General features: G+C 38.7%; 2 protein-coding genes and 1 long non-coding RNA gene across 3 annotated transcripts in view; 1 reads left to right on the forward strand and 2 right to left on the reverse strand.

Moving 5' to 3' along the window:
- LOC133546850 (zinc finger protein 544-like) overlaps positions 1 to 7533 on the reverse strand; it is a 13592-nt gene extending 6059 nt beyond the window's left edge. Inside the window, exon 1 of the mRNA XM_061892688.1 lies at positions 7077 to 7533. Coding sequence (XP_061748672.1) covers positions 7077 to 7251 — 175 coding nt within the window. The 5' untranslated portion in view covers positions 7252 to 7533. The remainder of the gene's footprint in view (positions 1 to 7076) is intronic.
- Positions 1 to 18212, forward strand: part of LOC133546834 (gastrula zinc finger protein XlCGF57.1-like) — a 166566-nt gene that overhangs the window by 114720 nt on the left and 33634 nt on the right. The gene's annotated exons all lie outside the window — the stretch shown is intronic.
- LOC133546825 (uncharacterized) lies at positions 10552 to 14526 on the reverse strand. Its single transcript, XR_009805274.1, has 5 exons — positions 14481 to 14526; positions 14026 to 14127; positions 13904 to 13952; positions 11737 to 11880; positions 10552 to 11548 (listed from the first exon to the last, which is right to left on the reverse strand). It is a non-coding gene; the product is annotated as an uncharacterized LOC133546825 (long non-coding RNA).

Here is an 18212-nt window from a genome sequence, read left to right on the forward strand (position 1 = left end):
GATGCATTTCCAACAATAAAGTCAGAGAATGTTGTGTCACATGCGGTTTGCATCTTCCTCCGCTGCGGTTCCACCCAGAGGGCCCGCTGACAGCGCAGCCGGACACGCTCATCAAGCGGACCGCGCCCACTCTCCGCCGCAGCTGGCCGCAGTCCACACCTGTGAGTGATGACGTGAGCTGCTTAAAAGACCAGTGGACCCAGGGATCCTAGCGGGAACTTAGTTATCTGTTGAAATACAAACTCTCCGTCACCTGCAAAGTGAGCTGTGCGTCTCACTCTTCTCCGGATCTTCTTCGTCCTCAGATTGCTTCCTTCGTCCCTCGACTCCTCGCTTCCTTCCACGGACTACCCTGCCTGTCTTGCCCTTATTGGACTGCATCGCGTCTCTCAACACGCACCTCCAACACTTTGGTAAGACACTCCAGTTAATCTATACACATAGTCTTACAACACACTCTTGGGTTTTTTGACACACACATCATTCTCTAGTTTATTAGTATTGTTATTATTATTATTATTATATTTTGTATTATATATATATATATATATTTTTTTTTTTACTTTGTATAAGAATAAATCTTTGGACATTAATGCCATCTGGTGTCCGTCCGACACGTCTTTAGTAAACCATAACAGAGAAATCACAACGGTGAGTTTTGTTGATGTTATTGACTTATGTGCTAATCAGACATATTTGGTCACAGCATGACTGCAAGCTAATCGATGCTAACATGCTATTTAGGCTAGCTGTATGTACATATTGCATCATTATGCCTCATTTGTAGCGATATTTTCATCCAGCCCTTCCCTCCACCCACATTTAATGCCAAACAAACACTTACCAATCGACGGATTTAAGTTGCACCAGTGGTCAAAAGATGCAATCGTTGGTTAGGTGGCGATCGCCGAATTCGTCCTCGTTGCCGCTGTCTGTCGTGATATGATTAAATAGCTTCAGTTTCTTCTTCAATTTCTCTTTTGCTATCTGCCTCCACACTCCAACCATCCGTTTCAATACATGAATCACTTACGGCGCTGAAATCAGAGTCTGAATCAGAGCTACTACACTATACTTTTCTGTGCTATCCGCCATATTTGTTTTTGTTGGCTTCACGAAGTGACGTCACAGGACAATAGACGGGTGGCTATAACGACGGTTAAAATCAGGCACTTTGAAGTCGTTTTTTGGGATATTGCGTGATGGGTAAATTTTTTTGTAAAACTTCGAAAAATAAAATAAGCTAGTGGAAACTGATTTTTATTGGTTTTAACCCTTCTGAAATTGGGATAATGTTCCCCTTTAAAACACGCCTGGCCAAATGTGGCGATGAATGTTAGCACCTTTGCTTCAAACTGAGGTCAACATTTAAATAATCAACAATCAGATCTGCACAAGGAGTTATAAAGAGTGACATGTAATAATGTCATTGTTACACCAGTCCTGCTGTTCGGTCCGGTGAAGACTGCTCTCATATGAAACGTATCTTAACTGCATGTCAGTTATTTGAAGTAACACACAAATTAATAACATTGATTAAAAATTAATTCGGTTAGCGGGGCTCGAATACAACCAAGGCAACCGTGACAAAAGCTGCGACTGCCCTTGTGACTTGCCGTAATGCCCTAAAAAATTGACCAACATCGACAACAAGAACATGCCGTGACCGCCCTTGACTTTCTAGTTCAGGAGTTAATCCGGCTGTATTTCCAACTAGGACTTTCCCCCACGTCCCTTTGGGGGTGTTGTGGCAAAATGTGAATGCCTGCCGAAAACGTATTTCCTTCGCTGAAGCTGCAGTTTTGGCTTGGTCTGTCCACAGCGGATTACTAAGTGTAAGATAAACACTTTATCTTCCTGGTTATTGTGTCGCTACGTGTTTGACATTATTTAAGACTTTATCGTGCCCGGAAAAGGACAGTTTGTCTCTTCTGTGGTATTGATGAGATTTAAAGGAGTGTTGTTAGTCCCATGTTGATGTGATAAAACCTCTTTCTCGTTTGGAAGATACACACAGCTGTAACTGTTATTTCTTCCTGCACATGACAAATATGTACAACAGGATTGGATGTATTCATTTATGTAAAATTGTCATTAAATGTAATATTGCCTGACAAAAAGTGATTTGACGTAATATTTTGATATTTACACATCGCATATTTACGGATGCGTATTTTACTATAATACCCTTATGACCATTCCATATATCAAAATCAAGTACCTACTGTACTGTTTACTTGTTTAAATTCCCTGTTAGAGCAAATATCTACCCAAATGGACACTTTGTTGTTGACAAAAATTTATTTTAAGTAACATTTTCATATTGACATATCTTATCTCTGCATATTCTACGGGAATACCCTTATGGGCATTACACATATATGTAAATCAAGTACCTACTGTACTTTTTAGAGCTAAAAACTACCCAAATTGCCACTTTGCTGCTGCCAAAAATTGATTCCAGATATTAACAATAATAACAAAATTGTCAGAATAATTGTACATAAGTTATAACACAACTTTGTGTTCCATTGAGTTCAGGTCCCCTGCTAGAAGACAAAAGCTTTCTTTCATCTTATCAAACAAAAGGCTTGTAAAACTCCACTGTGTGCGATGGGATGCAACATGGAGGTGTCGGTTTCTTTGATCTATTGACAGCCACAGGAAGACCTTGTCCTGACCCGAGATTCACGAAGCGGAGAGGGAGCAGACCTGGTGCAACTCCAGGCACCTTTTCTTTGAACTGTTTATGACTGAGTGCAAAAGCTGTGTACGGCCTCCCTCCCTTTAGAAACAGCTGCAGCTATGTAATCAGAAAAGGCCCAAATAAAGAGGACGCGTGGAACTCCCTCGTCAGAGCGTGGTGGGAAACTGTACAAAGTTGCAGCCCAGACGTTTCTCCTCATGAGGTAAATAGAAACCAGTCTCTGTTTGATTTATTTGCTTCTTGTCTTTTCTAAGAGATGCCATCGGTGTTTGAACCTGACAAAAATATCAAAGCATTACTCTAAAACACAACATTATACATTCTGAAAATGTAAACGATAGCAAAAATATACCTACATATTTCAGAAAATTTCACTAGCAAACACTTTGTTTAAAAGGTTTTTACTGCCTTTTTTCAGCCCTTTGAGACACTTGTGAGTTAGGGCTGTATAAATAAAAATTGATTGATACTGTACAAAAATTGTAAATAACTGAAGAAAAATCACTGATAAACACTGGAAAACTGTCACTGAACATCTTAGTGTGATGTCATTCTGTGACAGACAAATGGAACACAGTTTCCACATGGTGAGGACATTGATGGTCTGACTCACTGTCTTACGGATCACCTCAACTTCTGCCTAGACGTGACCTGCCCTGCCAAGACTGTTCGGTGCTACCCTAATAACACACCCTGGGTAACACAGGAGGTTCAAGCTGTCCTCAACAAGAAGAAAGCTGCCTTCAGGAGTGGAGACAGGGAGGCAATGAGAGCAGCACAGCGGGAGAAGAAAGGACATGTGAGGAAGGCTAAGGACAGGTAGCCAGGGACTGCAGATGGAAATTAGCTATATAGCTATAATCTGGAACAGAACATATCTGTCTTTGAGCTTAATGTTTCTGTGCATTGTCCCTTCAAATAAAGACTAAGGACAGCTACAGGAAGAAGGTGGAGCAGAACAACATGGGGGAGGTCTAGTAAGGTGTGAAAACCCTCACAGGCCACAAGACAAAGACCAGAGCAGTAGGGGGGACATTTGAGATGAATAACTTCTTCAACTGGTTCAACCAGCACATGTCCTCCCCAACCCCCACTCCTCATCACAGCCACCCCCTCTTCTTCTCCCCCCAGCCATGGTTGCAACCCCTTACTCTTCCACCTCTACCAGACAATAGATGGGTTTCCGCTAGCGGCGATTACCCATAATCCTTCGAGTCAGCCGCCATCTTGTGTGTCAAAACTTTGTTTACTCGTCTGCGGCAGTTTTCTAAATATATTTCCACACTTTTGCAGCAACAATGACGTCCACTTCAGGAAATTTGAAAGAAGTGGTAAAAGTTCCCCACAGACAGACGCTAGATGCAAAGCCAGGTATTTACAGAAATGGAAGGATATTGGCGATAAAGATCCGTATGAGGTGGGAAAGCACGAATGGACTACGGACTTGAAATGTTATCCGGATATAAGTTACGCCGACATCGTCAACTATTTGGTGAACAATGTTAGTGCCTACACTCTGGATGAGCTCAAGGGCTACAAGTCGCTCGAAGCGTACAATTACTTTGTGTGTGGATGGGTACAGGAAATGAAACTGGCTACAATGGAAGATAAATGTGTGCTCATCGCTGGTGTTCGTCACTCTCAGAGATCAACTGATATGTGTTTGGTGCCATGGGTCATATCAGAGAAGACGGGTCGTGTTTTATCAGGACACTGTACATATATGGCAGGCATTGGCGAAATATGTTCACATGTTTCTGCATTGTTGTTTGCCATTGAAACGAGCGTCAAGATGCGGGACAACACGACAGTCACACAGGAAAAATCTAACTGGCTACTTCCATCTGCAGTCAAGAAAGTTGGGTACAAGACCATACAGGACATTAACTTCACATCACAAGAGAAAAGCTAGACAAGGCAATCGTATCTGGTGATACACCGGCACCATTAAAACAGAGGAAACTACCGGAGGTACAGAAGGGGACACAAGATGAACTGTCAGACTTGTACAGAGAATTAAAATCCAAACGAAAAATTAAGCCTGTCTTAATTTCTCTGATTCCAGGATATGCTGAAGACTATCGTCCAGAAGCACTTGATAAATAGTACCCAAAAGTATTTTCAGAACTATATGATTCTAACTATGCAACTGCATAGTTTAGGGTTACTTGATTTAATTCATTCAAATTTTAATAAAATCGTCCATAAATAAGCAGCGATTGCCTATATTATATATAGAAGGTTATATTTGTGCAACAACAACGTCAGACGTCGAGCGTTATTAAGTACAAGCACAGGCACAGTAGTTCCTCCTATGTTTTAATATCCATTCTAACCATAACACATTTTATCATCGATACAGAGAGCAACATAATTCAAAGTACCTCTTACAAAATGATCAGAGCAAACTTTATAATGTCGTTTTGCTGGATCAGGGGTAAATCCCACTCGATTGATTCTAGCTAGCCACAGGTTGTTCCTTTCTGTCGACTGTCGCTCGCTTTCTTTTCCCTGTTTTACTATAACCTTAGGGATATCGTAGTACTTTGTTGTTCTTTGTCCTGAATTGGCGCGGTTTACACAGCCCCAAACGACACATGTGTGACCCATTCTCACAAAAATAACAACGGAGGCGTCCTTGGTTACGAGTGTTTGTTTTGACATACAAGATGGCGGACAAGGGAATTGTGGGACGGGTGTGACGTCATCGGAAACCCATGTATAGTCATCTCTGTGGACCAGATCAGAGGTCAACTGAGGAAACTGCATCCTAGAAACTATCTGATGCGCACCAGAATCTATCTGGTGTGCACTGCGTATTATTTAAGTACAGTCTTTTATTTTCCTACTTGCAAACGCAGTGTTATTGTTCAAACTGTGTGTAATGCAACAGTATTTAAAATGATTTAATATACTCTTTAAATAATGTGTCTTCCTTGTTTTTAATGAATAATTAAGGCCTACTATGCTACTGTATTTTAATGCTGTTCATGATGGTGGTACTTGGAAATCCAAGTATTTTCTGAGGTGGTACTTGGTGAAAAAGTTTGACAACTACTGACGTAGTGACGTTGTAAACTACATCGGCAGACACCATTTTGTTATACCCAAACAGCGTCTGCTCATACATCGCGCTTCCAACGAGATCCCCCTTCGAGTAAAAAGGTTCCACAAATGTTCACGTTATACCATCTCATCTTAATGTCCATCATGTGAATGTTTGAAGTGGAACTAAATGTGATCTCTGAAAGGGGTACACATTATTTCCAAAGCAGGGCCCCCGTCCACATATACAATACTACTACATATCTGATGAAAAACAACATTAGTTTTGTTTTTTTAATTATAAGTGTGCCAAACCACCTCTATTTGGACATTATCTAATGCAGGGGTGTCCAAAGTGCGGCCCGGGGGCCATTTGCGGCCCGCAGCTAATCGTTTACCGGCCCGCCACCCATTCTGCAAAGATTGCAAAATTGATAGTATTGCAATTCTTCATTTTTTTTTCCATTGCTCAAAACAAATGACAAAAAAAAACAATGTTATAATGAATTATTACTTAAAAGTTATCACTTTAAAATGTTTTGTATAGAAAAAAATATTGCATATGTTGTGTAGTTGTCATATAAAAACATCAAAATTTGGAAAAAAGAGCATAAAATAAACAAAATAATAGTTCAAACTTAAAATTGACATATATATCGGAAGTTTATCTTGAAATTTAAGTGTTAAAAGTAAAAAAAAAATCTAATAAAAATGCATCACTTTATGAGTGGGGAACCTTTCGGATCTCAAATATATTTAGTAGGATTTTATTTGACTTTTCACTGTGATTACTCAAAAATATTAAATAATTAAGATCAATGATGTCCTGCATTATTGATCTTTGAGGGCTTTAATTGCTAAATAAAGAAACTCTCCTGAAGGAATCAATAAAGTCATATCCATCTATCTAAATACTGCATATTTCAGTTTTACTATAAAAAACAAAGTTATGTTTGACGGAAAAGGCACAAAACCTTATTTGTTTTACTTTATATCAACTTCAAGTTGATATAGAGATTTACTGTAAGCCTTAAATAAAATAAATACAATAATAATTTGACCTTTTTTTAACATTTTAGTGACTGAGACCCTCTATGCTCCCCAGGAGCCCTAAGGATTAAAAAAAAAAAATCCATATATGTTGTTATGGTTGGAAAATGAAAAATATCAAAATGGCCCCTGCATGCTAACATTTTTCCGTGTTCGGCCCTCTGTGGAAAAAGTTTGGACACCCCTGATCTAATGGAAATGACTGCTGCAAACACGTCATGTTCATGATGAAATATAAAGTTAGTAAAAATGTGAGAGTAAGAAGTCAACAAACCTGTTCTGTGTAACACAACTTGAGCTTTCTTGAAAACAGCCTCCAATAGTTGACGTAGTCTCTCGTTCTCTTCTTTTGTTCGAGAAAGTTCCTCTTTGTACTCTGCTATCGTTCTTTCGCACATTTTCACACAACAAAGTTCCTCCTCATACTTTTCTATCGTTCTTTCGCACATTTTCACACAATCACAACACTTTACACTCACACTTGATCTTAACTAAGCGATGTGTTGATCAAATCCGCGTCTCTTTGTTAGCGGCTAACAAGCTAAGTTAACTAGCATGCTAAGCTAATTGGCGCGCTCAAACAACTATCAAGCTAAGCAGGCCTAATAATCTCCAAATTTGGCTGAGAGGAGTGGAGTTTATCCTGACACGGAGGATGAATAAAGTGTAGTTAGTAGCGATGTGAGGAGATGTGCCGAGGCTTAGAAGCGTGTGTGGAGAAAAGGAGGACTTTGCCGCAAAAGCGCATGTCTTCCAAGCATGCATCCGTAGGGGCGGGGCCTGAGTCATAGTTGTGATGTTTTGGGCTAGGGAGTATAAGAACTACACTACCCAGCATGCAACAGTGGTGACGAGCATGCGCGGTAGCCCCGTGAAGTGGTGTCGTATGTCGCCATGCGGACAACTAGAATGTGGTTATGAGCACGCTGTGTGAGTCAACGTTGAACACGCCTCGTCTGCATTTATTACAATTAGACAGACAACACAATAAGTGCATTAAAAACAGTACTAGTTAATTATTTTCATGCATACATGATTTAAAGTAAAATACGGTTTATATATTTGAAATATAATTTTTGATTGATTGGTTGATTGATACTTTTATTAATAGATTGCACAGTACAGTACATATTCCGTACAATTGACCACTAAATGGTAACACCTCAATAAGTTTTCAACTTGTTTAAGTCGGGGTCCATGTTAATCAATTCATGGTACAAATATATACTATCAACATAATACAGTCATCACACAGGTTAATACTCATAGTATATACAATTAATTATTTACATTATTTACAATCTGGGGGTGGGATGAGGAGCTTTGGTTGATATCAGTACTTCAGTCATCAACAATTGCATCAACAGAGAAATGTGGACATTGAAACAGTGTAGGTCTTACAGTAGGATATGTACAGCCAGCAGAGAACTTAGTGAGTTCAGATAGCATAAGAACAAGTATATACATTAGAAGTACATTTGATTATTTACATTAGGTCATTTATAATCCGGGGAGATGAGATGTGAATGGAGGAGGGTATTAGTAAAGGGTTGAAGTTGCCTGGAGGTGTTGTTTTAGAGCGGTTTTGAAGGAATATAGAGATGCACTTACTTTTACCCCTGTTGGGAGTGCATTCCACATTGATGTGGCATAGAAAGAGAACGAGTTAAGACCTTTGTTAGATCGGAATCTGGGTTTAACGTGGTTTGTGGAGCTCCCCCTGGTGTTGTCATTGTGGCGGTCATTTACGTTAAGGAAGTAGTTTGACATGTACTTCGGTATCAAGGAGGTGTAGCGGATTTTATAGACTAGGCTCAGTGCAAGTTGTTTTACTCTGTCCTCCACCCTGAGCCAGCCCACTTTGGAGAAGTGGGTTGGAGTGAGGTGTGATCTTGGGTGGAGGTTTAAAAGTAACCGAACTAGCTTGTTCTGGGATATTCGGAGTCTAGATTTGAGAGTTTTGGAGGTGCTGGAGTACCAGGAGGTGCAAGCGTAATCGAAAAAGGCTTGAATGAGAGTTCCCGCTAGAATCTTCAAGGTGCTTTTGTTGACCAGAGAGGAGATTCTGTAGAGGAATCTCGTTCTTTGGTTGACCTTTTTGATGACCTTGGTTGCCATTTTATCACAGGAATGATTAGCCTCTAGAATGGAACCTAGGTAGGTGATCTCATCTTTCCTGGTGATAACAATGTAACCCATTTGTGTTGCCATTGGTTGTTCTTTGTGGTTACCCGTAGGAAGAACTATGCCGAGCTGCATGAATAAGTTGGCTTTAATTAAGTCTTCAGCAGGACAGCAATACATGCTTTTCATGTGACGTCATTCATCCGGGTCACGAAGGGTCGTGTGACATTTTGAAAGGCAAACAATCGTCACGCAGGTAGCCAAAAGCACACAATATGGTAGTTTCGTGTTGGGTTAATGGGTGCACTAAACGCCGCCAAAGTTCAGTCAAACGTGGATTCTTTAGTATTCCTAAAATTCATCGCCACGAAGGCGAACTAACCCAGAAAATAGCCAGCATAAATAGGAAAGACGAGCATTCCCAGTCATCGAAAATATGTTCAAATAATTTTGTTACAGGTAAGCAAACGTTTGAGGCAATTTTATTTTTCTCATATTCAAACTAATTCTACGGCATTATTTTTTTACAGGCCCAGAAAAAGCAGGTTATGTCTAATATTCTGATTCAAATCCATTTGAGGACCGTTTAAATATGTACACCAGTAGTCAGTACACGATACAGATTGAGAAAATTGCAACAGTTGCTTGTGCTTTGACAAATATGTGTGGATCTGTTGTGCCATCCCATAGCAAAGCAAAATTGAAGATGAGATCTCATATGTCTTATATATATCTCCTAGACATAAAAGAGCACTAATCGAGACCAAAGTAGATTTCTCATTCTTCTCAAATGTAGCTCCTGAGAAATAAGGCTCGCAGTGAGCACTATGCGAGATCTCAAAGTTGTCTAACAGTTATCTCTTTTTCCGATTTCAACAAAGACCAAAATGAGAGATGAACGAGCTGGTCTCCAATATGTCTCAATAATGACTCAGTGAGAGATGCACATGGTTTTGTTTCTCACTACTCACTGTTTGAGTTCTCAGATGTCTCTTTTCGATTTCGGCAAAAAGACAATCAATGAGTATTGGTTTCAATATGTCTCAATGATGTCTGAGTGAGAGATATACTTGGTTTTGTCTCTCACTGCTCACTATTTGAGTTGTTATATACCCGTTTTCTGGCTTGGAAAAAATAATTTCAAAAATGCATTTTAACTGACAGTTTAATTATACCTCAATCATATTCCAGTTTATCTCACGCCAACATTTGGAGGAAATAATTAATTCAGACAATATGGACATATGGTCTGTAATCTAAATGGTTTATTTAAATAATTTTCTACTTAATTTGTTGATTTCTTCTCCACACGCAATGTACAGTAACTCAGTGACTACAATTGTGAGATTTAAAACTGAACCCAAACAATACGGATATGATCACAAGACACTTTTTAAGAGCTTTTAACAGTTGTGAACTTTCTAGAGCAGTGGTTCTCAAACTCTTTTAACAAGGTACCACTTCAGAAGATATTTGGCTCTCCAACCACCATTATAAGGACTAATATTAAAACACAGTAGCATAGTGGGCCTATGTATTCATTAAAAAAGACAGTGGTTTTATTAAACAAGTAAATTTAATAAATTGGCCACTGAAATATTACACACAATGCAAAAACATAATCAACAATGATACTCCATATAGTGTACATATTTACAGACTTTTACAGCATCCACGGCAACATCACATCAGTGTGTATTTTCAGAGCATTTATAACAATGATCAAAAAATTGATTTGTGGCTTCTTAGGCCAGTTCAGTTCTTAATTATCTAAAACTTTTCAAGTGTGTTGGGGAAATGAACTGCAATCACTATGCCAGGCATAGATGTGAAGTCAAGGAAAACAACTTTACCCAATATGTCATCCAAGAATACTACTGTACTGGCAGAAGTTTCCAATAGGGGAATAACATGACTGCATGTCTCATATGTTACACTATCTTGCAGCAAAGAAAAACCTGCATGTTTAAATTCACGAACGAGGGCCCATTTGGCACATGAATGTGCTGTGGTAAACAAGAAATCAATCTGTACATACTTTAAAAAAAAGGATGAGAATCTTTCTTCTGACACACTAGTCCCACAAAACAGGCATTTTATTTGTTTACTTTCTATTGGCCCAAAACAATTACTGGAGGATTTATGTAATATAATAAGCGATGATGCAGAGTGGGATAAAAAAAAGTTTTGGAACTTCTGCACACTGTTTAAGCAGTCTGTGTTCAGACTATCGGGATAAAGCAACTTGAACATTTTGAGCATATGGCTTAGGGCCTTATCAGTGACTTTATGACAGTTTACATAACCCATGATGATCAGAAGGCACTCTGCCATGGTTTCTGATGCATTGTCATGTATTGGTTTGTCTGTTGTGTCCTTGAAATTTGACTCTTCTGCACACTGCTCACTCAAACTATCTTCAAATCCTTCATTAAACGTATGTCCGTCATTGTACATCCAATCCCCTATAACAGGGAGAGCTTCCTCAAATGATTGAGATGAATCATACTCAGCATCGACATGTCATTCAGTTGTTAGGCCAGCAGGAGGATCTGTGAGGGCTGTTCTGGAAAATGGTTTTCCATTGTCTTTGATAGTCAGAAGTAGAAATATTTTCATGTGCTGAAATTAAAATAGAATACAAATCATTAAAGGTTTTTTATAACATTTTGTCAAAAGGCAAAACGTACAACATCTCAGCATATCGCTCACATTCTTACACTCAAAAGTTTGTCATATTTTAGCAGGATTTGCTTCGTGACAAAATTCACAACAAAACAATAGTCAGACACAGAAGACGGTGGGTGTACCTGGCAGGTGGGGAGAGGCTTGATGTTCCAGAGTGGTACACCCTGCATGGACACCTGAAGGTTGGATGTGTTCCATTTGAAGAGCAGTGTTTTGGGCTCCTTCAGGAGGCACCGCCTCCTTCAGTGTTATTCTGCTGCTACCCCCTGAGGAACCAAAAAAATCAAAAGACTAAGATATATATTTTTTTAAAAGACAGAAACATGCAAAACAAGAAGCAAGTTGACATAAATTGAACACATTATACAAATCCAGCTAATGGAATGCATTTACTTTTTTCCCCACATCTTGATCGCATTGTAGTTCATGTTTACGTATCTTCTGTGTTTGTGGGAACACATCATCCACAGTATTAAATGTAACTCATCACAATACAACACACACTATTAAAACAAAGTTGTGGATGCTAATGCCAATCATTAGTAAACACACAGCATCAAACCAAACCTATGAGAAAGGATCTTGACGAGGGATGCAACATTATTGTAAATATTCCGTTATTTTGGTTTCAAAATTCTCACAATAATGCCGTGATGTGTGACGCTATCAAACGAGAACTCCAGTGGGTGTGTTTTTTTCTGACAATATTAAGTGGGCTCATCTGAGAAGTAAACTCGATCTCCCATGATAACCCGCGTAGTGTGGGACAACAAAGTTCAAAGAGGGGACATTATATAGGGGCGAAAAAGTGGAAGTGTGCAGGAGTGACGGGAACGTTTGTGCTTCGGTGATCCGAGGAATTGTTGCTGTGAAATATTTCTGTGCCTATAACTGTCGTGCTTGTTTAACCTTAAATAAAGTCTGCATAATGCAAGGTAAAGCTTGCCACGTTCATCCAGACCATTTCCAAGTCGACCCAGAGCTGTTGCAGCTCACCAAAGGAAATGTGGACATGCACAAAATAAGACATTTGCCGACACTTCACACCACAATGTCTACAATAAGTTAGGGAATAGGAGTAATATATTAGAATGAGTTATATGTTAGAACCATTATTTGGAAAATATCATTGATGTGAAACCAAGACGTCAGCAAGGGAAAATATCCATTTGTGAGGTATTTACATGATTAAAAGTCAAATTATTACGGTAGTTAATTCTTAAGAATCAGTATTTTACAAACTAATACTAACATTTCCATTACAAATGACAGTTTCTTAGGAAGTTAAAAGTAAAAAAACACTAAACTAAACAGCAGTGATGTAACAATACCAAAATGTCATATCACCGTTACTGTGACCAAAATGATCACTGTTTGCATTATAATCGCATTATTGTTGAATGTGCTAAAAATGTAATCAAACCCACAATAATACCAAGTTATATTAAAAAAAAAACATACCAGACAAACACAGTATAGTTTCTTGGCTAAAGAAACATTATTGTTCTACATTAGTTACACTGCAAGTTTACTGTTAATGTCAGTTTAAAGACACATATTTGAAAGTTTTGTTTTTTGTTTGTTTTTGTGTGTTACTTGAAATTCTGGAAGTCCGCACCATTCCTTTGCACCTGAAATACCTGTTTATAATAATAAATATGATTACAACATATGAACATTATGTTTGTGTTCAATTATAGTAAGTGTGTTTATCCTAAACATTCCTGCCACTTCATTTAACACCATCCATCTATCCATTTTCTACCGCTTATTCCCTTTGGAGTCGCGGGGGGCGCTGGTGCCTATCTCAGCTACAATCGGGCGGAAGGCGGTGTACACCCAGGACAAGTCCCCACCTCATCGCAGGGCCAACACAGATAGACAGACAACATTCACACACCAGGGACCATTTAGTGTTGCCAATCAACCTATCCCCAGGTGCATGTCTTTGGACTTTGACATTTTTGTAACAATATCTTATTGTGGCTTTAACACTGTGAGGATATCATACCGTGAAATGTTGATATTGTTACATCCCTAATCATGACCTGATGTTACCTACCAGCCTTAACTTGAAGGTGAAAGATTCAAAAAACATCAATTACACATGCTGAGATTACTTATATTTCAAGTTTCATTCTTCATACTGTAATCAGGGTAAAAGAAAGCAATATTTCCATGCTTGTTCCTGACAAACTGTGGACAGCTTTTTATCCTTCTATCTGGTCCGTAAATCTCAATCAGAACTAATCCATTTAAACAAAGAAAACGCGTATACATGTAACTTACTTAGCCATTGCTCATCAGTCTTCACATAGGTGGTTGCAGGACGGGATGACTGCAGCAAGAAAAATAAAATATCATATATCTGCTGCCAGTTTAATGCACCACAACTATGCCAGTCTACTTACCAGCTTTACAGTCCTTCTTGATCATTTATTTGAGTCGACTTCTTTACCAGTTCTTCTCCATCGTTTTCCAGGTTTTCATTTTGTCATTTCGACACTCCAATACTATGTAAATACAGACAAAGGTTGCTGGAATATACAGTGGAACTTCTTGTAAATGTAAAACTCTATATTATGTCGAAGCAGTGTATGTTCAGTAATTTATATTGTTCATCTTCAAATGTTCTTTGAACATTTACTTCTATCATTGCTATTTCACTATGGGATGTATGAAGTGTAGTTTATCACTTGAGATGCCTCGCTGGAGGTAACTTTCATAGCTTCTAGCAAGGTTGAATGCGGCATTTATAGCTATATTTCCGTAAATCAGTGACGTTACAGTAGTTTAATAAATACTAACTCGTGTATGTTAAAGTAATTTAAATACCAAAACAAAAACAATAAATGGTATTACTTACTTGCAGTTGTTATTCCTTCAGTGCCGAATTGTTTCTTCAAGTCACATCCGCCCACTAAATGCGCATGCGTGTTTTTCAGGTAGAGCAAATATGATTGGACAGATTCATGGGGCGCCGTGCCAAATCTCGCGAGAGTGTCGTTGAGATGCACATCTCAGAATTTAGATAAAGTTGATTTTCTCCTTATATGACCATCTGAAAATAGCCATTTTTGGCTATGAGTAACTTTCACAGGAAGGCAATTTAGAAAATCTACGCTTTCTATCAGACGGCGGCGGACATGACGAGTTGTTTGCCGTCAGTTAACGTCAGAAGAAGAAGAAGAGGCGGGGAAACAGTAGGTGGCGTAACATTTGAACGTTGTCTGTGCGCCTACCTTCAACTAAAACGAGGAAGAAGAAGAAAGCGAAGAAGAAAGAGAAGAAGAAGCGGGAAAGTTTTTGGAAGCGACATGAGACTTGGAGAGGTAAGTGTGCTAATACTTTTTAGTTGGTCAACCATGTGATGTTGTGAAATGAAAATATTTAACTGTTGTGACAACGGAGTGGTCCTTTAGCAGGCTGCGGTAACGATAATGGCGTCTGCCCAACAAGTAATGTTAGCATACATAATGACCTTCACAATTGGATTCCACAGTGCATATTCATTTGGAGGACTTAACTTAAAAATGTTTTTATAATACTGTTGTAGATAAAGTGACACTCGACAAAGGAGGTCCGGGTTGAATTTTATCGGTAAGGCTGGCTATTTGCAATAAATAAGAGATTACATCCAAAAGTATTAAATGATTCACTAATTTGCCCCGCCATTTTGAAAGCAGCAGTATATTTGCTTACTCGCTGGCAGTGGCCCAGTATGTTTTGTATCATGCTATCCATTGTATAAACTGCATATATTTAGGAAAATAAAGTAGGTATGTGTGTAAAATGTTAAACATTCATTAAATGAATCCGGTATTATTGGGCTTCACGGTGGAAGAGGGGTTAGTGCGTCTGCCTCACAATATGAAGTTCCTGCAGTCCTGGCTTCAAATCCAGGCTCGCGATCTTTCTGTGTGGAGTTTGCATGTTCTCCCCGTGAATGCGTGGGTTCCCTCCGGGTACTCCGGCTTCCTCCCACTTCCAAAGACATGCACCTGGGGATAGGTTGATTGGCAACACTAAATTGGCCCTAGTGTGTGAATGTGAGTGTGAATGTTGTCTGTCTATCTGCGATGAGGTGGCGACTTGTCCAGGGTGTACACCGCCTTCCGTCCGATTGTAGCTGAGATAGGCGCCAGCGCCCCCCGCGACCCCGGAAGGGAATAAGCGGTAGAAAATGGATGGTATTATCAGACAGGTCTTGTTAAGACTAGCAACATGATATAAGAATAGTTTTCCTGTGATACATGTTTAAAAAATTATGATTGTTTTAACCTGGTCAAAATGCACTAATTATGGTCAACCTCTTCAATACAAAGTCATTGGGGCTCGAGATTATATTCATGACCTTTTTGTTAAAAATACTATAACTTTCCTAATATGTACCCCATTATGAAAAGGTGCCATCAAACCCACCACACCTCAAAATAGATATGAATTAAAATAAGAATTAAACTGTCTGGTTTAAGATTTTTTTTTTACTATAGCCAGAACGATCATAAAATATCATTTTGTTTACTTGTTTTCAACAGAAGTTAAATATGATTCACCCTAAAAGTTAACATCCATATGGAGTGACCCCATATATGTAAATAATTTATATTATAGTTCCATCCATATATTTGCTACTGCTTTTCCCTTTCGTGTCGTGGGGGTGCTATGTCCTATCCCAGTTCCGCTCGGGCGAAAGGCGGGGTACACCATGGACAAGTCAACTTAGATCGACAGACAACATTCACACACGCGTCGATTTAGTGTTGCCAATCAACCCATCCTCAGTTTGTGATCCAAAATAAATTTTTTCATTTACAGCATGGACCAAAAGGAAACGACTACAAGAAAGTGGTTAAGAGTTCCCACAAAGAAAATTAAGGACCTGCATAATTCTCCTCCCCCAATTAAGCAATCTGGTAAGTTTCTATGTATGTGTGGCAAAGCGGACTACGGTTAAGCCAAATTGCAGTACATGTAGCTAACAAACTGGAAAAATGACTTTATTAATTTGTGTAGTATTTAAAGAACAGCTGAAAATACCACCTTGACAAAGTCGCTCCAAGGAAGTTAGGTAACAGTACCCTAATTGTAATGAGGCCACACACCTCTAAGACAGCGATGGGCATGCTCTTCCTACTGCATCTCCTTTAAAATGCAAATAGGGATGGGGAGAGGGAATAATCATAACATTGATGTCCAAATGAGATGACAAATACCAGTCCAATTTTTTATACTCAAACAATTTTAAACACTTTCTCTTTTGCACTCTCTCTTTCAGATTGTTTGGCATTCGTCAGATGGGAGGACGGTTATACCGGCAAAATCTTTACAGGATCAGACATTTTGCGAAGAGATGAAGCTCCTGTGCAGATCTTAGATCTTAAAACAGGAGATTCTGTTTTAGCAAAGTGGTCAGATAGTAAATTTTATAGGGCAACTGTTGAACATGTTTTAGGAAAAGATCAGACTCAGTCACCAAAAGGCTGCCAAACTCCACAGGAGTTATTTTGAAATATGTTGGAAGCCAGTGAGCCATCACACTCAACATCAGGGTCTGACACCATTACAGTAGATCAGAACCCACTGTCTGAACATGATAATATTACAGCGCTGAATCTATCAAGTGACGGGGGACTTCTAACATGGGTAAGCTTGACATTTATTACCTCATGCCTATGGGTCTACAAGTTCAAAACATTCAATCTTTAGCAAATTTAGTGAATTTCGAAACCAAAAAAACAGCATTGATTTAAACATTATTTTATTTGCCATCAAATCATTGTTTCAGTAAATAGTATGTTAATGACAAATACAAATATTTGATGTATTAAGTTGCCCAAAACCCAACATCTGTATCCACTCTGATTTCAGGATTAAAAGTTCTGAACTTGTGGACCCTGAAAACAATTTGTTGCCATCATTTTATTACTTTTTAGTTATGGTCAAAACGTTCATAGAGTGTAAATATCCACTCTACAATCTCATGTGTCAAAACTAGGGAGTAACAAAATGAACATTTCATGTCATGGTTACAATTGTTATCACAGTATTGATGAATGTGCTCAAGAAGTACTTGAACACACACTGAAATCTTATAAACAAGTTTTATTGAGAAAAATTTACACAATATATACTTTCTTAACAGTTTTTAAACATTCAGTTTCACGTCAAAATATAAATTCCGTTTGTTTTGTTTTTTCAATTAAATATAAATAAGAATATGAGAAATATAAATAAAAGTAGTGTAAGGATGGGAGTTCAAGGATGAGTGTCAAAAAAACGGCGCTAACTTCTTATCAGCAATCAAGTATTAACTAAACACTTGTAGGTTCTCAGAGCAACACTCATGGGAAATGTGTCCAGTAAAAACCTGTCCGATCGGAGCGTTCAACAATAACAAAAATTCCATGGATGAATTAAGTAAACAATATCCAAAAAATAGGATCCAAACAAAATTTGTGGAAGGCTCTCCTTGGCCGCTGGTACTTACTGCTGCTCTTGCCTAAACACCGCACTGAATTTCAGGACAGGGACACCAAAACAAGCTTGGCTTGCTAGTTAGCATAATTATCATCATGGAGCTAGCTTACTTGTTGTT

This window comes from Nerophis ophidion, unplaced genomic scaffold, assembly GCF_033978795.1.
Source record: "Nerophis ophidion isolate RoL-2023_Sa unplaced genomic scaffold, RoL_Noph_v1.0 HiC_scaffold_45, whole genome shotgun sequence".
NCBI classification, from domain to species: Eukaryota; Metazoa; Chordata; class Actinopteri; order Syngnathiformes; family Syngnathidae; genus Nerophis; species Nerophis ophidion.